The 21,480-nt window shown below is 39.4% G+C and overlaps 1 protein-coding gene across 1 annotated transcript in view; it reads left to right on the forward strand.

The window, feature by feature from the left end:
- Positions 1 to 11,370: 11,370 nt before the first annotated feature.
- The window catches only part of ELOVL2 (ELOVL fatty acid elongase 2), a 90,066-nt gene continuing 79,956 nt past the window's right edge, over positions 11,371 to 21,480 (forward strand). Inside the window, exon 1 of the mRNA XM_066376919.1 lies at positions 11,371 to 11,643. Within this exon, the coding sequence (XP_066233016.1) occupies positions 11,641 to 11,643 (3 nt within the window). The 5' untranslated portion in view covers positions 11,371 to 11,640. The remainder of the gene's footprint in view (positions 11,644 to 21,480) is intronic.

The raw sequence follows: 21,480 nt of genomic DNA on the forward strand, positions 1-21,480 counted from the left end.
ATACTTTCCACTGAAATCTTTTCATTGTCTCTTTAGCATTCAGGGAAGGTACAGAAAAGGCAAACTTTTCTTGATCTTCCTGTGCCAAAGGTATGGTGAAAAAACAATCATTTAAATCAATTACTATAATGGACATTCCTTAGGTATTAAAGATGGATTTGGTAACCCTGGTTGTAAAGCTCCCATAGGTCGATTTACTGCATTTACTGCATGTAAATCTGTCAGAAATCTCTACTTTCCTGATATCTTCTTAATCACAAACACTGGAGAACTCTATGGGCTAAATGATTCTTCTATATGTCCTTTTTCTAATTGCTCTACTACTAATTCTTGAAGAGCCTCCAATTTTTCTTTAGTTAATGGCCATTGTTCAATCCAAACAGGCTTATTTGTTGTCCATTTTAAAGGCACTGCTTAGGGTTTAAAGAGAAGGCTTTTGTGAACAGTAGCCACTAAAGAAAAATGCAATGGATACTTTATTACTTGTCTATGACCTCCTTTTTTACTTTGTCTATGATCTCTTCCCCAAAGATTGATAGGGAATTCTGCAACATAGGGTTGTAATGTCGGCTGTAATGTCGCAGGCTGACCATCTGGTCCAGAGAAAGAGTATATGTTAACACTTTACTTTAAACCTCTTGCAGTACCTCAGCCAATTACAGAGATATTGGTCTCTTGAAGGGGACATTTGTGAGGCCAAGAATTGGTACTCATGATGGATACATCTGCCCCTATATCCATTAGACCAGGGGTAGTCAACCTTTTTATACCTACCGCCCACTTTTGTATCTCTGTTAGTAGTAAAATTTTCTAACCGCCCACCAGTTCCACAGTAATGGTGATATATAAAGTAGGGAAGTAACTTTACTTTATAAAATTTATAAAGCAGAGTTACATCAAGTTAAAGCATATAATAATAATTACTTACCAAGTTCTTTATGTCGGATTTTCACTAAGTTTGGCAGAATAAATCTTTATAAAACAACTTACTATAGTTAAATCTATCTTTTTATTTATACTTTGGTTACTCCACTACTGCCCACCATGAAAGCTGAATGCCTACTAGTGGGCAGTAGGGACCAGGTTGACTACCACTGAATTAGACCCTTAAATTTTTTATTTTGTATAGTAATTTTATAGGTGGGATGTTCATCTACAATTTTTTCTGTTAAAAAGACCCGTACTTGCCTGATCAGGCGGTGGCACAGTGGATAGAGCATTGGACTGGGATGTGGAGGAACCAGGTTCGAAACTCTGAGGTCATCAGCTTGAGCGCGGGTTCATCTGGTTTGAGCAAGGCTCACCAGCTTGAGCCCAAGGTTGCTGGCTCGAGCAAGGGGTCACTCAGGTGTAGCCCTCCCCACCCATCAAGGCACATATGAGAAAGCAATCAGTGAACAACTAAGGAGCCGCAACGAAGAATTGATGTTTCTCATCTCTCTCCCTTCCTATCTGTCTGTCCTTATCTGTCCCTCTTTCTCACTCTGTCTCTGCCACACACACACAAAAAAAGACTCGTGCTTGTCTAGAGCTCCCAAATCCTTGTGAACTGTGGACCTTCTGGCTTGTTCTAGTTGAAATATAGGGCAACAATAAAAATTGAGCAATTCATTCTCCAGGATCTGCCTTCCATGGGATTGAGGAAGACATCAGGACTATAATTTCCCCAGTATAGTCACTGTAAATAACTCCAGTATGAACTCGGACTCCTTTTGATATTAAACTGGAAAGTCCTAGCAAAAGTCTTACAGTATTAGGAAGTAGTGGTCCACATAATCCAGTCTTAACCTTTACAGGGTCCTGTCTGGGGGTTAAAAGAATACCCTCTCTGGTAGTAATATCTATGGCTGCACGCCCTGCTGTGGCTGGAGATAATTCCAAGATACTGCAGAGCATTACTCCCGAGGAAGCCCGAAAGGTTCCTGCTGTACTGGGTATGCTCCCTTTGGGAATGGGGCTGGGAACACACCCTGCTGGTGGTTTCCCTGAAGTGGTGTCCCATGTTTATGATATTGAGTATGGCATTGGCTGGACCAGTGGTTACCTTTCCTACAACGTGGGCTTATCCTGGGTGGCTTTCTTCCTTCATTCCCTCATTTTTGTTGAGGAGTTATTCTATTGCCTTTTCTATTACATTCCTTTTTGTATGTCCTAATTTGCCACAATTATAGCATTTTCCTGAAAATTTTGAGTTGAACTTTAATCTTGCCACAGCTTGAGCCATCATAGTAGCCCTCAGTACCTACTCCTTGACAAATTTTAATGTATCCAGTTAAATCTTAATTTTCCTTTCACTGGGCCGATAACCTTTTGGCAATCTTGGTTAGCATTTTCAAATGCTAATAATTGGAGTATAGTGTCAGCAGCTTCAACACTGGTATTTTTTTTTTTTATAGAGACAGAGAGAGAGTCAGAGAGAGGCATAGACAGGGCAGACAGACAGGAACGGAGAGAGATGAGAAGCATCAATCATCAGTTTTTCGTTGCAACACCTTAGTTCGTTGATTGCTTTCTCATATGTGCCTTGACCGTGGGCCTTCAGCAGACCAAATAACCTGTTGCTCAAGCCAGGGACCTTGGGTTCAAGCTGGTAAGTTTTTGCTCAAGCCAGATGAGCCCGCGCTCAAGCTGGTGACCTTGGGGTCTCAGACCTGGGTCCTCCACATCCCAGTCCGACGCTCTATCCACTGAGCCACTGCCTGGTCAGGCTGGTAATTTGTTTTTTAATAGCTTCTTGGATCCGGACAATAAATTCAGTATAGGGCTCTTTTGGTCCTTACAATACCTTTTGAAAAGAGACAGTTGTTTGTCCATTAGATTCAATTTTCTCCCAAGCTCGCAAACAACATCTCCTAATTTCGGTAATGGCCTGATCATTCATAGGTAGTTGATTTGGGACACCTACTCATGTTCCAGAGCCCACCAGTTGTTCTAATGAAATGGGAATGTTACAGGTTCTGTTATATGCAGCTTGAGTTTTGGCATGGTCATACCACCAAGTCTTAAATTGTAGAAATTCCTCAGAACTTAATACAGTTCGAGCCAAAGTGTTCCAGCCAACCAGAATGAAATAACCTTCAGCAAGACCCTGAATTAGGCCGTAAGTTAAAGGAGAATTAGTTCTGTATTGCTAATTTCAATTCTTTCAATATTTTAAAAGGAATGGGCTCATGGGTGAATTCAAAAACCCCATTAGGATTTTGGGTATCCACCCCAGGAGCCACTCTCTCTGTTACTGTTACTGGAAAGGCCACTTGCAACACATCTAAATCTTCCTCTCTATGGGCCTGTAATATTCCTTTCTGGAGAGCTGATAACTGTGGTGGAAACTCCCTAGGTACAAAAATAGGTAGTGGAGGGGGTGGCAAAGATTTTGCAAAATCAATGAAAGAAACAGATGGTAAAGAAGGTTTGTCAACCTTCAGGGCACTTTCAGGCTCAGTGTATTTAAGCTCCTTACACTCTTCTTCTCCCTCATCATCATCATCATTTTGCAAAGGTTCTAAACCCAATTTTACCAAGGTTCAAGTCTGCCAGATAGTAGCCAGCAATTGAACACCTCTAGACTTCCTAAAGTAGGGAACCAAGTACAATGTTTCTCAATCACTTCTAATAATTCTAAATGTTTCCCTTCGCTGGCTTTAGCCCCACCAGCCTTTAACAATTTTTTAAAGAAATAGACATAGGAACGGCATTTCATAACACTGTCCACATTCTCCATTGTTACCCTGTATTTTCCCAAGGATGTCCTTACCACTTTCCTGTGTGGACTGAACTGAGACTGCTATTTCCCCCTTGAGTTCCAGCAGTTATTTCCTTACTTTACATATCGCTCCGGTGATCCTTCTTCCAATTGTATCACTGTTCCAATTGATTTCCTGCTCTGGTCAGGTTCCTGTTTGGAGGTCCCTGTTCGTCAGACCCCGCGGTGAGTGCCACTTGCAGAGACCAGCTCAGCCGTGAGTGTGCATGAAAGGAAGGTGCTGCAGGACTGAAGAAAAAACATACACAGGATGCAACATAGAGAGAAAGATGGGTACAGGGGACTCCTAGCCTCTAGGACTGAGAGCCCAGATCACTGCAGCCTTATTGAATTTATTGGTCTCTTTACTCAGCCTGGGTTCAGGTGCATAGAAGGGTAGTTAATTAATGTCTTTCAGGTATATAAGGAAAGGCCATAGGGATCAACTGTTTTTCTTTAAACAATCTTTTCTAGTGCTTACAAGGGCAGCGTTCTGCCCTGCAGGACCCGGAGTTCCAAAGTCCACACAAAAGACTTGTTTCAGGACCACAGTCTAAACCCCAGCCATTTTCCCACAAGGTAGAGATGAAAAGAGACTAAAAAGATGCGTCAACCAATTGTAATTTTTTAAAAAATTGGTAATTTATACAGTACATTTCTTAACCTCATTGAGCCTCAGTTTTCTCATCTGTACAGTAGGGTTGGTCATAGGACTGGTGTGAGGATTACACGAGCTAGTATTCTAAGTAATTTAGCCTGATACCCAACAGTTACCTGCAAATACTATATTTAAAGAATGATGAGGTAAAAGATGATGAGGTTATAAACTGAGGCTGCCCGCTATGACTTCTAGATTAATTTTAGGATTCCTCTGGTCTGTTTCCCAGATGTTGAAGAAGTTTCTTGCATTGCAACAACGCACATGGTTGACACCTGTGTCAAGTAAAAGGCTTTTCAAACTCCTAAATCTCATTTAGGTTCCTCATCTCTATCTCTTCCAGAAAACTCATTCACCAATATACTGGTAAAATAAAATGTTAACTATTTGGTGATTGTTATTCACTGAATACTGATTAGAACACATATAAATAACGTATTAGCTAATCTTTAATAAAACTATACTCTTCTAGCTGTTTTTTTTATTAGCCTGTCATCCTGAAATACTCAAATTCCTCACTTTCATTTCAGTGGAATCAACAAAAATTTTTAGTAGTTTTTTGTTGACATATATGGTTTTATTATTGAATGTCTTTTTTTCTGAATGAAGCTGGGAAGAAAAAGCAGGAGAAATCAGACTAAAGTAAGCCAAAAGTCAGGAAGAAATCTATTACATTTTATGTGTTCATGCAAATTTAATTGTCACCTACGTTCACATTGTTAACATCTCAATACAATGATGTTTTAAAAATGATTTTGTCATTTTAGCTATTTCTGACCAACTTTTACTGTAGACCAGAAAATCATAAACTTGAAAATGTTTATGAGGCCCTAGTCTCTAATCTTATCACTTTCATTCCAGACATGAGCATTTCTATCAGAGAATGATGTTTTACTACAGACCTCTCTCCCATCGACACACACACCTACACTTACAAGAAGAAATGGGCAAGGGGAGTCTATGCAGTGGTGGGATTCAGTCTGTTTGCACTGGTTTGGCAGAACCAATACCTAATTTTTTGTTGAGTTTGGTGAACCAGTTGTTAAAATGGCACTTATAATCAAAGTTCTCTCTAATGTGGAAATCACAAATTTACATTCCTTACTGTTTTTTAATATTTATCTGGCCAACAGTGTATTCTAAGTACCCGTAGTAATGTTCATTCCATCCATAGGTGAAAAAATTTGATGGAACTATGCTTGTAATATTTATTCATTTCATAAAACTTATCATACCTTTGATGAAATACTACATTTTAATTCCCTCATGTTTGTGTCCATCAGTAAACAAACATATAACATAAAGAGAAGAAGTGCCAAACAACCAGGGGGTGACAAGCTGTCATTGGAAATATCTTAAATAACAGTTTTATTGTTTTTTTGTTAGGTATTATTTAATATTTTTCATTAATATTTTAAAACTCTTTTTTATAACATAATCTAGTTTTGTGTACCTCTTTTACCATTCTTATTTAAGTATTAAATGCATAAAATAATAAACTACCTTTTGGTATATCTTTTTATACTTAAAATGGTCATTAGGGCAGAGATCTGGTTGTTCAATTATTTGAGTCCCACCAGAGTCCATGCAATGTGTCTGTCCTTGAGGCCTAAATGGTTGGATTTCAATCAGCAACTTCTCACTTTTCTCAATTGATTTCTAAGCCTCAACTTAGGTGTGGAGTAGATCTGCAACCAAAATAAGCTTGGAGACTACTACCTAGGGTTATTCTCCGAGGGTACACCCGAGAAAGAACAGCTGCTCTGTGACGTCAGGTTGTCCAAAGGGACTATGACATCTCACCTTCTGAGTGAAGTAAGCTGTCCCACTTTATGCCTGTGCTGCTTGACATTTATAAAATAATTTTTAAAAGAATATTAAGAGGAAATAAATGCAATTTAACTAAAATAGCACACATGAAAGACAAAGTGATAAAATGCTTTGAATGAATAAGATCTGTAATAAGAGCATAACAAAAAGACAGAGAAAAAGTCATATGGCTGTCAGGGTATCAAGTAATGGCCCCACTAGAGTTTCTTCAACTGTTCTGGCTGTAGCTGACCAGTGGCCATCACATGAGAATGTGGTGCTAGGCTCCCTAGGGCTGAGGTCCTCAAAGGTAGGGCCTCAAGGCAGAGGCTAGTGACAATGATGTCAAAACATACATGGATCTCTATTTATAAGTGTGGGTGAGGGGAATATGGACTTGCATGCAACTATAACCCCTAACTCACATGTCTAGACATACTATCCACTTTCCTGTACCTTAAACAAGCCCATTATTCTGTCTCAATTAAATTCTATTTGCTGTTTTTTCCATCTAGAACTATTATCCCTAGATTTTCTCATGGCTTTATAGCTGGCTTGTTCTGCCATTGAATTCTCAAGTCGGCTATAATCTGCCTAGAGAGGTCTTTCCTGACCCTCCTATCTACGTGCCTCTTCCCACCATATCATTCTCTATCATAATACTAGTTTTCATGATGCTTCTCTGTCTAAAATTTTTTATTATTTTCTTCCTTCCCATTAAAATATAAGCTTCATAAAAGAAAAGGATATATCTGTCATTCAAGGCCTTCTTCATAACATCTAGATTCTGCAAAGATCCACACACTTTACTAATAAAGGGCCAAACAGTAGATATTTGAGGATTTGCAGGCCATAGAGTTTCCATCAGAACTACTCACCTCTGCTACTGTGGTGTGAAAGCTGCCGCAGATGTATAGGCATGGCTGAGTTCTAATAAAATTTTATTTACAAAAAATAGGCAGCTGGCCAGATTTGGCCTGTTGCAGCTCCAGAATATTGCATTGGAACATAGTACTCAGGAAACATTTTAAAGTAAATGAACATAAATCTCTTTTTACCTTGATTAACTCAAGATAATGATTGTCCACTTGTTACCGCATTCCAACTAAATAAAAAACAGATACATATAAGGCTTAAACGGCATAATTTATATGGCAGAAATTCTGAGCCCTGATAATTTTGAGTAAAAGATGAACTAAATTTGTTGAAGATAACCTAAGTTATGTTGGTGTGACCTTGTCTGTCTTTATTATTCAGGATCTTATAATTTTTCATTTCTAAACTCATAGGTACAGAGCTTTCCTTACAGAAAGGCAAAATATATGGCCAAGGAAAAGATTTGACTTCCCGAGTCTGTTTTTAGAGGGCTAAAGAGGCAGTAGTGACATTGAAAACACTGAACCAGGGGTCAGGAGATCATAACTCAGAGTTATGACCTGTTAGTTGTTGGTCATCTCTAACTTCTCTGAGATAAACTTTCTTCACCTGTAAAATACTAAATATGTACATAAAAACAAGGGAGGTTGATCTCTATTTCTAAGCCATAATTGAGCTATACTTCTGTTATTGTGACACTTTAACTGATATGCATGCTCAGTGCCAGTTTGCCATACAGCTAAGAAACACAGGCAAAGTCCAGCTTTTGTGTAACCCATGCCAGAGAACAAATAATAAAGAAAATATTATAAAATAATGTTGATGGCATATTAAAATATTTTTATGGATGAGTGGGAATTCATGTTGTATCTGTTTAAATGTCAAGGTACCATCCCAGTTCTGTGTTTATAGAGGTAGAACCACTTCCTTTTTCCGTCTCTTTTATTTTTTATTGTAGTGACAAGAAAAGCCACGCTTTAAGAAACAGATAAAGATATAGGTAACATTTTAGACCTCCTCTGGCCCTGTGGGTTGATATGTGTTTTTAGATAAATGTAAAATAACGATTAGAAGGGTAAACTATAGGGGGAAATACAGGGACAATTCAAAGTTCAAGAGTTCCTTCCACATGTTAACCTGGTATGCTTTGCCATATATAGATGACATCAAAGCTACAGTTCCTGCAAGAAAACAGCAGAATGCTTAGAGGCTGATTGTCATACTTTCATCCCCACCCCACCCCAATGTTGTTATAAAAGAGACCAAAGCTTTCCCTAAGTAGATGATATACTTGGTTTCTCAAAATGTGGTCTAGGGGCTTATGTGCCTTTATCAGCATCATTTGTGGTATGTGCTAAAAATTTGTATTCCTGGTCTGCACCTGAGACTGCCTGGATGGGTCTTAGGTGTCATAGGGCAATTTATATATAATAATGCATGAGGATCTCTTTCTAGATTAGTGGTTTTCAACCTTTTTATACTAGGGGACCAGTGAAAATAGGAAATTATTTCAAGGACTGCTAAGGCAGAGATCATCATCAGCATAAGTGAATTCAACTAAGTAGGTCTATAATCTTCATACAACATCAGAGTAGTTAACTCTTTCGCCCACTGGCACAAAATTCCTGGCTGACCAGTCTGCGGACCTGCTGTTGAAAAATACTGATCTAGATTAAGAATTCACATTGTACTACATCAGAGTAACGATGCAGTGAAATTTAGCTCTTGTATTTTTCTAGCTCAATATCTAGAGAATTTGGGGCCCTGGCCTATTGGTTCAGCAGTAGAGTGTCGACCTGGGGTGTGGAAGTCTTGAGTTTGATTCCAGTCAGGGCACACAGGAGAAGTGCCCATCTGCTTCTCCATTCTTTCCCCTCCTCTCTCTCTCTCTCTCTCTCTCTCTCTCTCTCTCTCTCTCTCTCTCTCTCTCTCGGTCTCTCTCTTTTCCTGCAGCCATGGCTTGAATGGTTTGACCAAAGTTGGTCCTGGATGCCAAGGATGGCTCCATGGCCTCACCTCAGGTACTAAAATAGCTCAGTGGCTGAGCAACTGAACAGAGGCCAGATCAGCAGAGCATCACCTGGTAGGGGCATTGCTGGGTGGATCCCAGTTGGAGTGCAGCCAGGAATCTGTTTTTGCTTTCTTGTCTGTCACATTAAAAAAAAAAGTTTTAAAAAATCTGGAATATGAGAAAAATAAAAGGAAAACATCATTCCATAACACTGCCATTGGGGAAGAAAATCAGTTAATATTTGGTGAATATTTGTGTAAATTTCATTCCAATCTCTAGATGTCATAATACAGATCATCATAGATTCTGATGACAGGGGCCATGTTTGTACATTTATCATTGTATCCCCAGGTCTTATAACAATACCTGGCACAGGACACATTCGAATATTGTTGGGTGAAAAAAGTTAATGAAACTGGCATCAAATTGTATATTTAGTTTTGGCCATATTGATACTTTTATAAAAACATGCCAGCATTAAACAGAATATCATTTTCTGATTTCCACAGGCATCAGGACAATAACATCAATAACTAGTACTTTTGTACCATTTTTCTAGTGTTTTACGAATATTATTTTAATCCTAACAATTGCCTTTTTTATTTTTTATTTTTTTTACAGGGACAGAGAGAGTCAGAGAGAGGGATAGACAGACAGGAACGGAGAGAGATGAGAAGCATCAATCATCAGTTTTTCCTTGCGACACCTAAGTAGTTTCTTGATTACTTTCTCATATGTGTCTTGACGGTGGGCCTTCAGCAGACCGAGTAACTCCTTGCTTGAGTCAGTGACCTTGGGTCAAGGCTGGTGAGCTTTTTTGCTCAAGCCAGATGAGCCTGCGCTCAAGCTGGCAACCTCAGGGTCTCGAACCCGGGTCCTTCTGCATTCCAGTCCAACGCTCTAGCCACTGCTCCACCGCCTGGTCAGGCTGTAATTGCCATTTTTATCCCCATGTTATATAGATCAGGTAACTAGAGTACAGAGAAGTTATATAACTATTCCAATATTACACAGCCAGTGGGAGGAAGGACTTACTCCTGAGCCCACTGATAGTGATATTTTATGAACCTGGTTAACAAATACCTAACTATGGTCTAACATTAGCCACTCTTTATAAGCAAATGCCTTTGTACCTGATGTTTAGCATTGTTAACTACAAAAACTCAAAATATTAAGCGATTATATGACAAGACTTAGATCTGGCAACTTTGTTTATTCACTCTGCTGCTTTACAAAACTACAAATACGTATGCACTTCAAGGGTGGAATACTCAGTTTATACTGCAGGTTCCTCTGTGAGCTGTGATGTTCCCACAGCCAATAAATGTTTTTACTTTGCTTGTATTTCAGTTTACCATATTGGCCACACAAAAAAGCAAGTACACATTCTTAATGGTAAAAGAGAGGAAAGGTTATTTAACACTACTTTCCCGAAATCTTTTACCTTGGGCAACATAACACTAATACTGATACTAATACTAATAAATACTAATACATTAATTTAAAGCCCAGGATTGAAGGTCCCATACTTTCCGTTCACAAGTAAGTGTTAAAATAACCATTTGGTGGGATTAGTTCCTGGAATAAGATCCTCTGGAGGTAGCGTAGTTGCAAAAAATGGAATCTGGCCTGACCTGTGGTGGCGCAGTGGATAAAGCGTCGACCTGGAAATGCTGAGGTTGCCGGTTCGAAACCCTGGGCTTGCCTTGTCAAGGCACATATGGGAGTTGATGCTTCCAGCTCCTACCCCCTTCTCTCTCTCTCTGTTTTTTTTTTTTTTCTCTCTCTCTCCTCTTTAAAAATGAATTAAAAAAAAAAAAGAAAAGAAATGGGATCTGCTCAGACTGATTCACTCCTGACCTCGTCCCTAAAGGAATCAGCCTGATTTGTATTTCTAAACCACCTACATCCCGCAAACCTGCGTGAAGGAGCAAGAGCCATTCTCTCTCTAATGTGTGCTTGAAAGCCAGGGAGTCCAACTAACAGAAGGACCAGTACCCTGGTCATCTACATCTCCATCCTTCCTACTGCTCCCACAGCCATCGCAGCCTCCCAGGTGGCCGTAGACAAAAGTAGGTGGTAAGGGGATGGTCCTCGCCTAAACTGCGAACTTTGAGCCCTCACACGCAGCTGGCACCCTCTGGGCCTGCAAATCACCGCCCTCCCGGCAGGGGGCGCGGCGATCGCACGGGAGAAGCCAGATGACCGAGAGGGGGCGTGCGAGGCCGCACCGAGCGCCGCCTCGCCTGCCTGGTCCCTCCCCATCAGCCCTCCTCGCGACGCTGTAGATGAAGCTCCCGCTAGGGGAGGGGGCGGAGAGCGGCGGGCGCCCGAAACGGCCCTGAGAATCCGAGCGCCGAGCTGAAGTGGCGCGAGCCCGAGGGGGCGGTGGCGCGGCCGGGCGGGCGGCGTGCGTGCGCTGGACGTGGGTGGGGGTGGGGGTAAGTAGCGCGGGCGCCCGGGAGCGCGGGCAGAGGGACGCTAGCTACCCTGGACAGCGCATCGCCGGCCGCGGGGGTCGCTGCGCCGCAGCCGCGGTGGATCATGGTGAGTGGGGCCTCGCGCCGCGACTGCCGCTCTCTCTTTCTTTCTCTGCTGGACGGACGCGCTGGCGGGAAGGGGCCGAGCGGGCGGCGGTGCGGAGCTGCGGGTTCGACCGCTGGAACCCGTCTCTGTCGGGGGGCCCGGCCCGCGCGGGCTTGGGGCGGGGGTGGTGAACGTTTGGATCGGGGACGCGCGGGCCGGGCCGGGGACGCCGGGTCTCGGGCAGTTTGTCCGGGTTCGCAGTCCCGGCCCGGCCCCTCGAGGCGCCCGCTCGCGTCCAGCCCCCTGGTGGATGCACGGCGCCGGGGATGCCCGACGAAACCGCCCGCTCCCCCGCGGCAGTCATGCCGGCCCACCGCTCCTTCCCCACCCCCCCACCCCCACCCCCGCCTCCGCCTGGCGTGGGGAACGGCGTTTCCCTCGCGCGGGACCGACCCTGCGTCGGGAAATTCTGGGATTTGGGCTCTAAACTGTTGAATTCATGTCTCGTCTCGGCTCCGTGCCTGCAGTCCTGGGGGTGTGTCTGTGTGCCTGTCTGCACCTCTCTGGGTCTGCAGATTGGTGTCGGGAGCTAGCTTTCCATTTGTGTACCGGGCTGGAGGGGCCGCTGGTGTGTTCCTTCAACATCTACGCTCCCAGTTTCCTAGTCCAGTACTGGACTCGTCCTGTTCCTGGGGAACGAGGTAGGGATAGTAGAGAGGTAGTGGAGGGTTGTGCCTCACCTTGTCCCATGACCTGCCTCAAGGTTTAGGCAGCAGAGTGTGTTGCGCCATGCTCAAAGGACCAGCCAGTCGTTGGCAAAATGTGGAGCCCACATTTGGCTTCAGTGGTCCATATTTTATCTTTGCTCCTTTCCTCCCTCCCATCTGGTTTCCTCTCCACTTCAAGGCTGGTTAAAATATACTAATCTCCTGCCCTTTCCCCGCTCCAGTTGACACTAATCAGTCCGAGAATTTGTCCGTGCTTCCCTTTTAGGTGCACACTATCTGATTAAATGCGAAGCCTTTTTCTGGTCACTTGATCTAAAATTCCAGTCTTTCCCACCCCACTCACCACAGTTCCCCGTGTCTGCTTAATTTTTTTCTTCAACATCTAATATTTAACCTACTGTTGATTTTGTTTATCTTGTTTACTTGAATGAGTTCCCCACTGGAATGGGCTGAGATTTTTGTCATTTTGTCCACTACTGTATCAGTAGTGCCTTGCACATAGTAAGTGCTTAATATTTTTAAAAAATTAACCCAGTAAAGCAGCATATGCTATATTAATGTGCAAATGGGAAGCAGCAATGGAGCTATAAGGATTATCTACCCAACTGACAATTGTAATAATGAGAATCACTAGTGAAATTTGAGAAGTTGGAAAGAAGGGAGTCAACTTAGTGGCCCTCAATGATAAGAGCATTGGGGCCATCTATTTTGTCTGGGTCTATCAACTTCATGCTCTTGACACCTTGGCTCATGAGTGAACAAAGCATTTTTAGGGCTAACTACTCTCTCCTAGGTCTACTAAACCTTTGTGTCAAATTATGAATTTCAGTAAGTAAGGGAACAAGTCCAAGGATAATGCCTTGGATTGAAGAGTTGTGGGAATTAACCTGAAAGAACCAAAATAAAGGGCAAGCTCTACCCCATATAGTTGTGATACTTCCCCATTAGGTAAACATTTCTCAGTAACTTTGGGTCTTCAGAGGAGCTATTTTTAAAAAAGATTCTAAAGCACCAACTTTTAGTATGTTGCTTCTCACATGTTCTTTGATCAGGCAAGCCCGGAGTTTTGAACCCACAACGTCAGCATTACAGTTCGTCACTTTATCCACTGAGCCACCACAGATCAGGCCAGAGGAGCTATTTTTATAAATATAAGCAAATCCAAGCCATCTCACTATTTTAAAAAAGGCAGAGCAGGTCTGGGGTTAAATTAATACATTAATGTGTCAGTTGAGAGAGACACACCTCTTTGGATTTACATCCAACATAAAGTCTCATGGTGTCTCTACTAATTAGTCTAATTCTAAAACAATTCTTCCCTCAAAATTCCCTTTTATTTTATCATTTCCATAGTGTAAATTAATGCCAGTCCTGAGGAAGTAGTTTTTATATCATTTGAGCCAATGCTTGATAAAATTTATGTGGGCAAGTTTCTTAAAATAATGTAATAGTCATCACTGTACAAGTTCAACAGTTCTATGATTACTGTCTAGTTCAGGTAGGGGGAAATTAAAGGTAAAAAGGAAAGGAAATAAATTTGTATTTGAAATGGAAGCCAACCAAACAAACATAAATAAAAAACACCTTATTTTTTTTATCCCAATTTATATTTGTAGGAGATTTTGCTATGTTATGAGTCTAGTCAAAATAGCAAGCCATTTTTTTCTTTCTATTCCTTGAAACAGTTGCATTTTCAAGGAGTACGAAATTCATTTTCAAATTATCTGGTTGGGTGAGCTTAATTTTTAGTTCTTCAACAATAGATTGTAATTTAATCCAATTCTCTCCAAAATATTTAAGTAACAGTTTGGAAGGCTCAAGTGCTTTTATAGTTTGAAAGAGGCTGTTTAAAATGTAAGTGCCTCCATGACATATATCTAGTTATATTCAGAAAAAAGTGCCCTGTTGTTCAGGGTTGTACCATCTAACTTGACGGGTTTGGATTTTTAGGAGTAGACATTGTTAAAGGTCAAGAAGTTGCCCTGTTAACTCTTAGTTAGGCCAGGCATGGTGAAAATATGCTTACATTGGTATCTCATCTAATACTAAAGTTACATATTTACTCTTTTGCATTTTTCATTAATCGAATTAGGACTGACTCTGACAATGAACCATTCTAATAAATTGTATAACCATTTCAAAATCTAACAATTTAATAATTACAGAGTATAAATTGTCCAGAATTGATGATGTGGCACTTTAGAGTTTGAGATTTGCGGTCATACATAGGTTTGAATCCCAATGCCAACGTTTAATTGTGACCTTGGGTAGATTAACTTCTTTAGGCCTTAGTTTTTTCTTTTGTAAAAGAAGACTGATATTTCCTGAGGTTGTTGGAGAAACAAATAAGGTGATACACTTAAAATAACCGTAGTTATTAGAGTGCTAAGTGAATATTAACCATGATGATGACGTGCTCTTTTTCTCCCATGTCTGTTTTCAGTTGCGACACCTCAGAATGATAACTGTGATTCCCTTCATCGTTCTCTTCCCCTCATGTGATCCTAATACCGTATCTGTATCAGCAGTGTCCAGTAGAAACATAATGCAAGCCACATAGTGATTTTTAATTTTTTAGTAGTCACATTAAAAAATAAAAAGAGACAAGTAAAATTAATTTTAACAATTTATTTAACTCAAACCATACAAATATTATTTTGACATGTAACCAATGTAAAAATGTTAGTGAGATATTTTATGGTTATTTTTTATATGAAATCTTCAATATCTGGTGGCTATTTATACTAACAGCACATTCAGTTCAAGCAAGCCACAATTTCAAATGCTTGATAGCTGCATGTGGTGAGGGGCTACTGTACTCGGCAAAACAGCTCTAGATAATACACATTCAAATTTACCTCTTCTCTGTTAGACCTGTTCCACTTGTGAGAACTCACTGCCACCTTAAACCTACGAAAAGCTCATCTTTCACACTCTCCTCTCTGTTCCTTTTGCTGTTAGTAATTCCACCAGCTCTCAAGTCTACAGTGTCTGAAATCTGATTCTTTTTTTCATCTATATTGTTTATAATATTATTATATTTTTACTTGAAAATGTCTTTAAATCTCTTCTCTTCTCCAGCTCTCTTTCTACAATTTTCACCTTTTCTACAGGTTTCATCTTTTGTGGTCTGTCTGTTTTTAACTTTTTTACTTTTAAGTTCGTTATTTCTTCCAGGCCAGATTCATTGTCTTCAGGTAGTAATTTAACACTGTTGGGCTGTAGACCTAATCTGTTCAAAGATTGTTCCCCTTCCCTTCTTGAGACCTGTAGTTCTCTCCCTCTGAATTACTGGGTTCTGCGTTCTCTCTGTTCTTTCTTCAGATCTTTCTCATGTTGTCATGAGTGCTTTCTATTTTATAGCTAATTTCTATGCTGAACACCTTTCCTTTACCAGATAGCCAAGGAAATATATAAGGTCTACCGGAAAGTTCTGTCCGTTTTTGGAATAAAACAAAATACAAATTTTTCTTACCGTCAATAAACTTTATTAAATAATATAATTGCCATTATTATTAATGATTTCTTGCCAGTGTGAGGGCAATTTGTATATCCCATTTTTGAAAAATGTTTTATCTTTTGATGCGAAAAATTGAACTAGTACTTGTTTGATATCTTCTTCATTTTTGAATTTTTTGCCCTTCAAAAAATTTTGTAAGGACAAAAACAAGTGATAGTCGGAAGGTGCTAAGTCCAGGGAATATGGTGGATGCGACAGACATGCTTCTGTAGCATTTCTTCCTTGTTGAAATTCGTAAAAATTACAGTGGTGTAAATGAACTTTATAAGTAGCCATGGGTACACTATTGCTTCACACATAAGACTAACGTGAATCAACTTTGTTTTAGTTAATTTGTTACATCAGTATGTATACATTAAGTGATAAAAATAGAGAGGCACACATGTGCCAAATAAACATGGGCTTACATGTCGAAACTTGTTGTGATAGAAATGGACAGAACTTTCCGGTAGACCTTATAATTACTCTGACTGATAATCTGATATATAAAATGATCCACCAAAGAAAAGAAGCCTAACAGAAGGAGAAAAATAAGCCATAGGAAGGGGAAATGAGATTATTACTTGACCTTTATCTACCTTTCAAGAAACAACAGAGGACCTACCTAATTGATAATAATAATAGCAACAGCCACAACAATGATGACATTTTACATTTGCTGGGTGCCTTATGGGAAGCAGAGCACTTTCTCCGTGCCTGGTAAACAGAAGCATAAAACAAAAGTGTAGCACTGGATCAAGAGGAAAATCTGGTTCCTGGTGCTGGCTTTATTATTGACTAGCTCCATTCCCCGAAGTCACTCTGAGACACTCTTTACTCACCTGCAAAATGGGGTAGTTTTCACAAGATCATTTTGTCAGAATCAAACAGGATTGACCACCACTCTGGCTGTTCCTTCTGATTGGTATTTCTCTCAGAGAGCTCTATGGATGTCTTTAATTAGTTCTACTTAAAGTGGCTACTTAAGTAGCCACTCTACTTAAAACTGGAACTTGTCCTTACATATTCATACATACCAGATCTTAAACCGTTCTTTTTTTCCAATAATACTCATAATCTAAATATTTACTCATTTACAAAGTACTTGGAATCTTCTAATAATTTAGGTGATTTTGTTTGTCCCTTCCTACTGGAATGCCAACTTCATGAGGACAGAGATTTTTGTTTGCGATGCTGAATGATGTATCTGTAGGCAAATGCCTGACATACAGTAAATGTTAAAGGATTGTTGATAAAGTAAAGGCTGGTTCCCAGGGCAGTGTTTTTTTTCTTCACATCCCATTTACCATTCAGAAAGGATGGATTGAAAAGTGAATATCTGCTTTGCAAACATATCCACAGTATAGTTCCTTCAAAGAACAATATCTTTTTGATGCATCTAAAATTATCACAATTCAGTTTACGCACATTTCAATACTGTAGCTGCTTCATCAAGGCATATAGGGCAGTGTAACCTGAAAATTAGTGATAACGTGTATGTAATCCTATAATTATAAGGTCTACCGGAAAGTTCTGTCCGTTTCTATCACAACAAGTTTCAACACGTAAGCACGTTTATTTGGCGCATGTGTGCCTCTCTATTTTTATCACTTAATGTATACATACTGACATAGCAAATTAACTAAAACAAAGTTGATTCACGTTGGTCTTATGTGTGAAGCGATAGTGTACCCATGGCTACTGATAAAGTTCATTTACGCCACTGTAATTTTTATGAATTTCAACAAGGAAGAAATGCTACAGAAGCATGTAGAAATTTATTGAAAGTGTTTGGTGAAGGTACAGTGTCTGATAGGACATGCAGAAGATGGTACGAAAACATCATAAGGAAAAGGGCATATTGTGAACTCAGAAAACCTAGCCCTTCCACCTCTAAACCAAATTTGACTCTGAATAAGAAAATGTTGTGTATATGGTGGGACTTTCGAGGACCAATACATTATGAGCTTTTAAAACGGAATGAAAAGCTCAATTCGGAGAGTATTGTCAGCAACTGCATAATTTAAAGACAGCAGTCCAAGAAAAGAGGCTGGTGATGTTCAATAGGAAGAACATCATACTGCATCATGATAATGCCAGGCCACATGCTGCTTTGGGGACTCGTCAAAAAATTGCAGAACTAGGCTGGGAAATTCTGTCTTATCCACCATATTCCCCGGACTTAGCACCCTCCGACTATCACTTGCTTTTGTCCTTACAAAATTTTTTGAAGGGCAAAAAATTCAAAAATGAAGAAGATATCAAACAAGCACTGGTTCAATTTTTCGCATCAAAAGATAAAACATTTTTCAAAAATGGATATACAAATTGCCCTCACGCTGGCAAGAAATCATTGATAATAATGGCAATTATATTATTTAATAAAGTTTATTGACGGTAAGAAAAATTTGTATTTTGTTTTATTCCAAAAACGGACAGAACTTTCCGGTAGACCTTACATATTTATACTTCACAATCATATCTGTGGAAGGGACCAGGTTATGACATTATTGTTTATTTTAATTAAAAAATTTTAAATTACTGATTTTAGAGAGAGAGGAAAGAGAGACAGAAACATAAATCTGTTCCTGTGTGTGCCTTGACCAGGGATCAAATCCGCCCTCAGCCTTGCATTTCAGGATGACGCTTTAACCAACTGAGCTATCTGGCCAGGGCTATGTTGTTATTTTTTATAGTGAAATTTGTGATTATAGCATTAAGTTGTTACTGAAATAATGAATTTTTATCTTAATAGTAATTTAAACAAAACTATGATTCATGAATTTACTGAATAATTATTTCTTTTTGCATTGTTGTGATTTTTGGCTTTCAGTGTTATCACTTAAATATACTAGTATAGTAATATTTTATATTTATTAATCAGATAAATGTTCTTCTGTACATTTTTATACTCATTATCCTTTGACACCTCACAAAAAACTTTATTTTTTAAATCAAATTGATTGGGGTGACATTGATTAATAAAGTTTCATAGGTTTCAGGTGTATCATTCTATAACATATCATCTGTACGCTGCACTGTGCAGTCACACCCCACGTCAGATCTCCTGCCGTCACTGTTTATTCTGTATACCTTCTCTGACCTCCCCCCAAGCCCGCCTCACAGAATACTTTTCAGAGAGGCAAGTCCTGTATCAATATACCTACTTTACAGGTGAGAAAATTGAGTTTCAAAGAAGATAATTTACCCAAGGTCACATACTAGAGGTAGCAAAACTAGGTATAAATCTCCTGATTCCAAAAATATCTTCTCTTCTACTATTTCATATAACCTTATCCATGAGCCTGGATAAATGTTCTCTTCTCTTGTAAATGTGATGAAAACAATAGCATTTTCCATAGTGTTATAAATGAGAATGGAAAAATCAGAATGACCTCCCATGTAATGTTTCTCTTATGGATTTTAAGAATAGATAAGTGAATATATATATATACATTTAAGCATTAAATATATAACACTTAAGTCATTTCATATATTCAGAAAATGGAGCATGCAAGGGAAAGTATTATTTTAAATGGAGATGATCATGAACATATATATATATACATATATATATATATATATATATAACTAATATAATAAATAGAGGAATGCTCATAAGTAGACAATTAAGTAATTTACAAGGGAAGTGAAGTAGTCACTTCACTGTTTTTGAATGGAATGACTGCAGTAGTAAGACATTGACCAGAGAGACCAGTGGTAGCTTTGTGCATAGATTTTTGTTTCATCATTTGGGTTTATTTCTAAACCTTAAATTTATTTTTCTATATGGTTAAACAGAATTTGTTTGATAGAATCTTCGAGTTTAACAGATATGATGACTACTAGAGGGAGGACTTAATTTTTTGTCAGGGTCAAAGTTTATTGACTGTTACACTGAGGGGTTAGATTAAAAATTAACTCAAACCTTTGAAGAAGAAATCAGAAGGTATCCATAATACAAAAAAAAAAAAAAAATTAGACAATTTTTTATTTTCCTGAAAATACAGTTCTGATTAACTGACTGTTCTCTGCCTTTGGGAGGTCTGTGCGTGTTGTCCAAGGCTTGGGAAGAAAGAGGAAGCCTACGCTTTGACCTTCTCGGTCCCCATTCTAGAGCCTTTTCTTTCATTGTTACAGGGAAGATTGACACTCTAGAAGGTGGCGGCTCCCTTGATTTTTGGAAAGCAGATTTCTTGACTTTTAATATTAGTGGTGAAGTTATATGTAAGGAGAAAGGTGTTTTGGGCTGTCAGAAAAATATTCAGTTGGCTGAACTTTCCCGAGTCAGAGTGGCACCTGGAGACTATTTCACATCCCTCTCAGACCCATAGGCTGGAAAATTGTCCTTCCTTTGTATTTTCAAGGAAGGCATTATCAGCTTCCCCTTGGCCTTCTTCTATTCAGACTCCTAAAAAGAAATGGCACGTGTCAGCTTTTTTGAGATTTACTGCCTGAAGTCTGCTTCCAACTCACCAGCTCAAAGCAGCCACACTGGTTTCACTATTGTATAAGCCCTGTTTCTCCATTGAACAATAGTATACTTATTATATCAACCCCTTAAATGTCCTGCTACTGCTATATAAAGGCTGCCCTATCTGTTTTGTTACTTAGGTTTACTACACCATTCTTTTCTTTTTACAATTTAAAAAGTGTAAATGTCCCTGTTGTAATATATTTCTGCAAACACTAATCTTATCAGTGCTTGTTTTGTATAAGATACGTAATAGGCTTAAATCCTTAGTGCAAACTCTGGAATTAATAGTTTGCATTAGTCCTTTTGAAGGAAAGAGCTACACTCTCTACATTGAATACCATATTATGATACTTAAAATTAATAGCAAGGAGACATAAAAATATATTACCTCAGTAAACTTGTGATTAAATATACTCATTGATTCATTCATTCAACACATGCTCAATAACAGGCAGTTTGCTAGGCACTCTCAGTCTATAAAGACAGTCCCTGCTTCAAGTTTGTAGTACAGTGGGAGTGTGTCCTCTAGCAAACAAGCTCAGTAGCTGAGCCTTCGGGTCACAGGCCAGTAAATGTGTTTTCATGTGTATACTATTTTATCCAACAGAGAGACTCAGTCTAATTAAGGAAACTAATTATGGTATGTTATTTAAAAAAAAAAAAAAAGCTAAAACTAAACTCTTTCATCTCTCTGTAATGCCAAGGATGTAGTCTTTTACTTCTTTATCATGCCAAGAATGTGCTTAAGGCCAGGAGGTGCTTAGTAATTGAAGAGCCAAAATCATCAGGATTGATAAAGCTGAAATCAAGATTGTGTCTGTTGTGACATCAGAGTACTCAGAGGATGAGTCAATTCAGTGAGAGGAGAAAAAAAATCAAACCAGCTATCTGAAAGGCAGCATGGGTAGAAGGAACATGAATTTCGGAGTTGGGATGTTTAAATACACATTCCCAAACTGGGTGAAGCCAGACCTACTGACTCAGTATCTCTGAGTGAGGGGCCTTAGTATCTGCATGCCCAGAATCATGTTCACACACATTGGAATCTAGTGCTCAAGGGGCTCAAAGGAAAGAGGGACTACTTTCTAGTAAAAAAATGTTTAGTGTATACTTCATGAAGGAGTTGAGATCATCACCAAATCTTGAATAGGGTG

Source organism: Saccopteryx leptura, chromosome 3, assembly GCF_036850995.1.
Source record: "Saccopteryx leptura isolate mSacLep1 chromosome 3, mSacLep1_pri_phased_curated, whole genome shotgun sequence".
NCBI classification, from domain to species: Eukaryota; Metazoa; Chordata; class Mammalia; order Chiroptera; family Emballonuridae; genus Saccopteryx; species Saccopteryx leptura.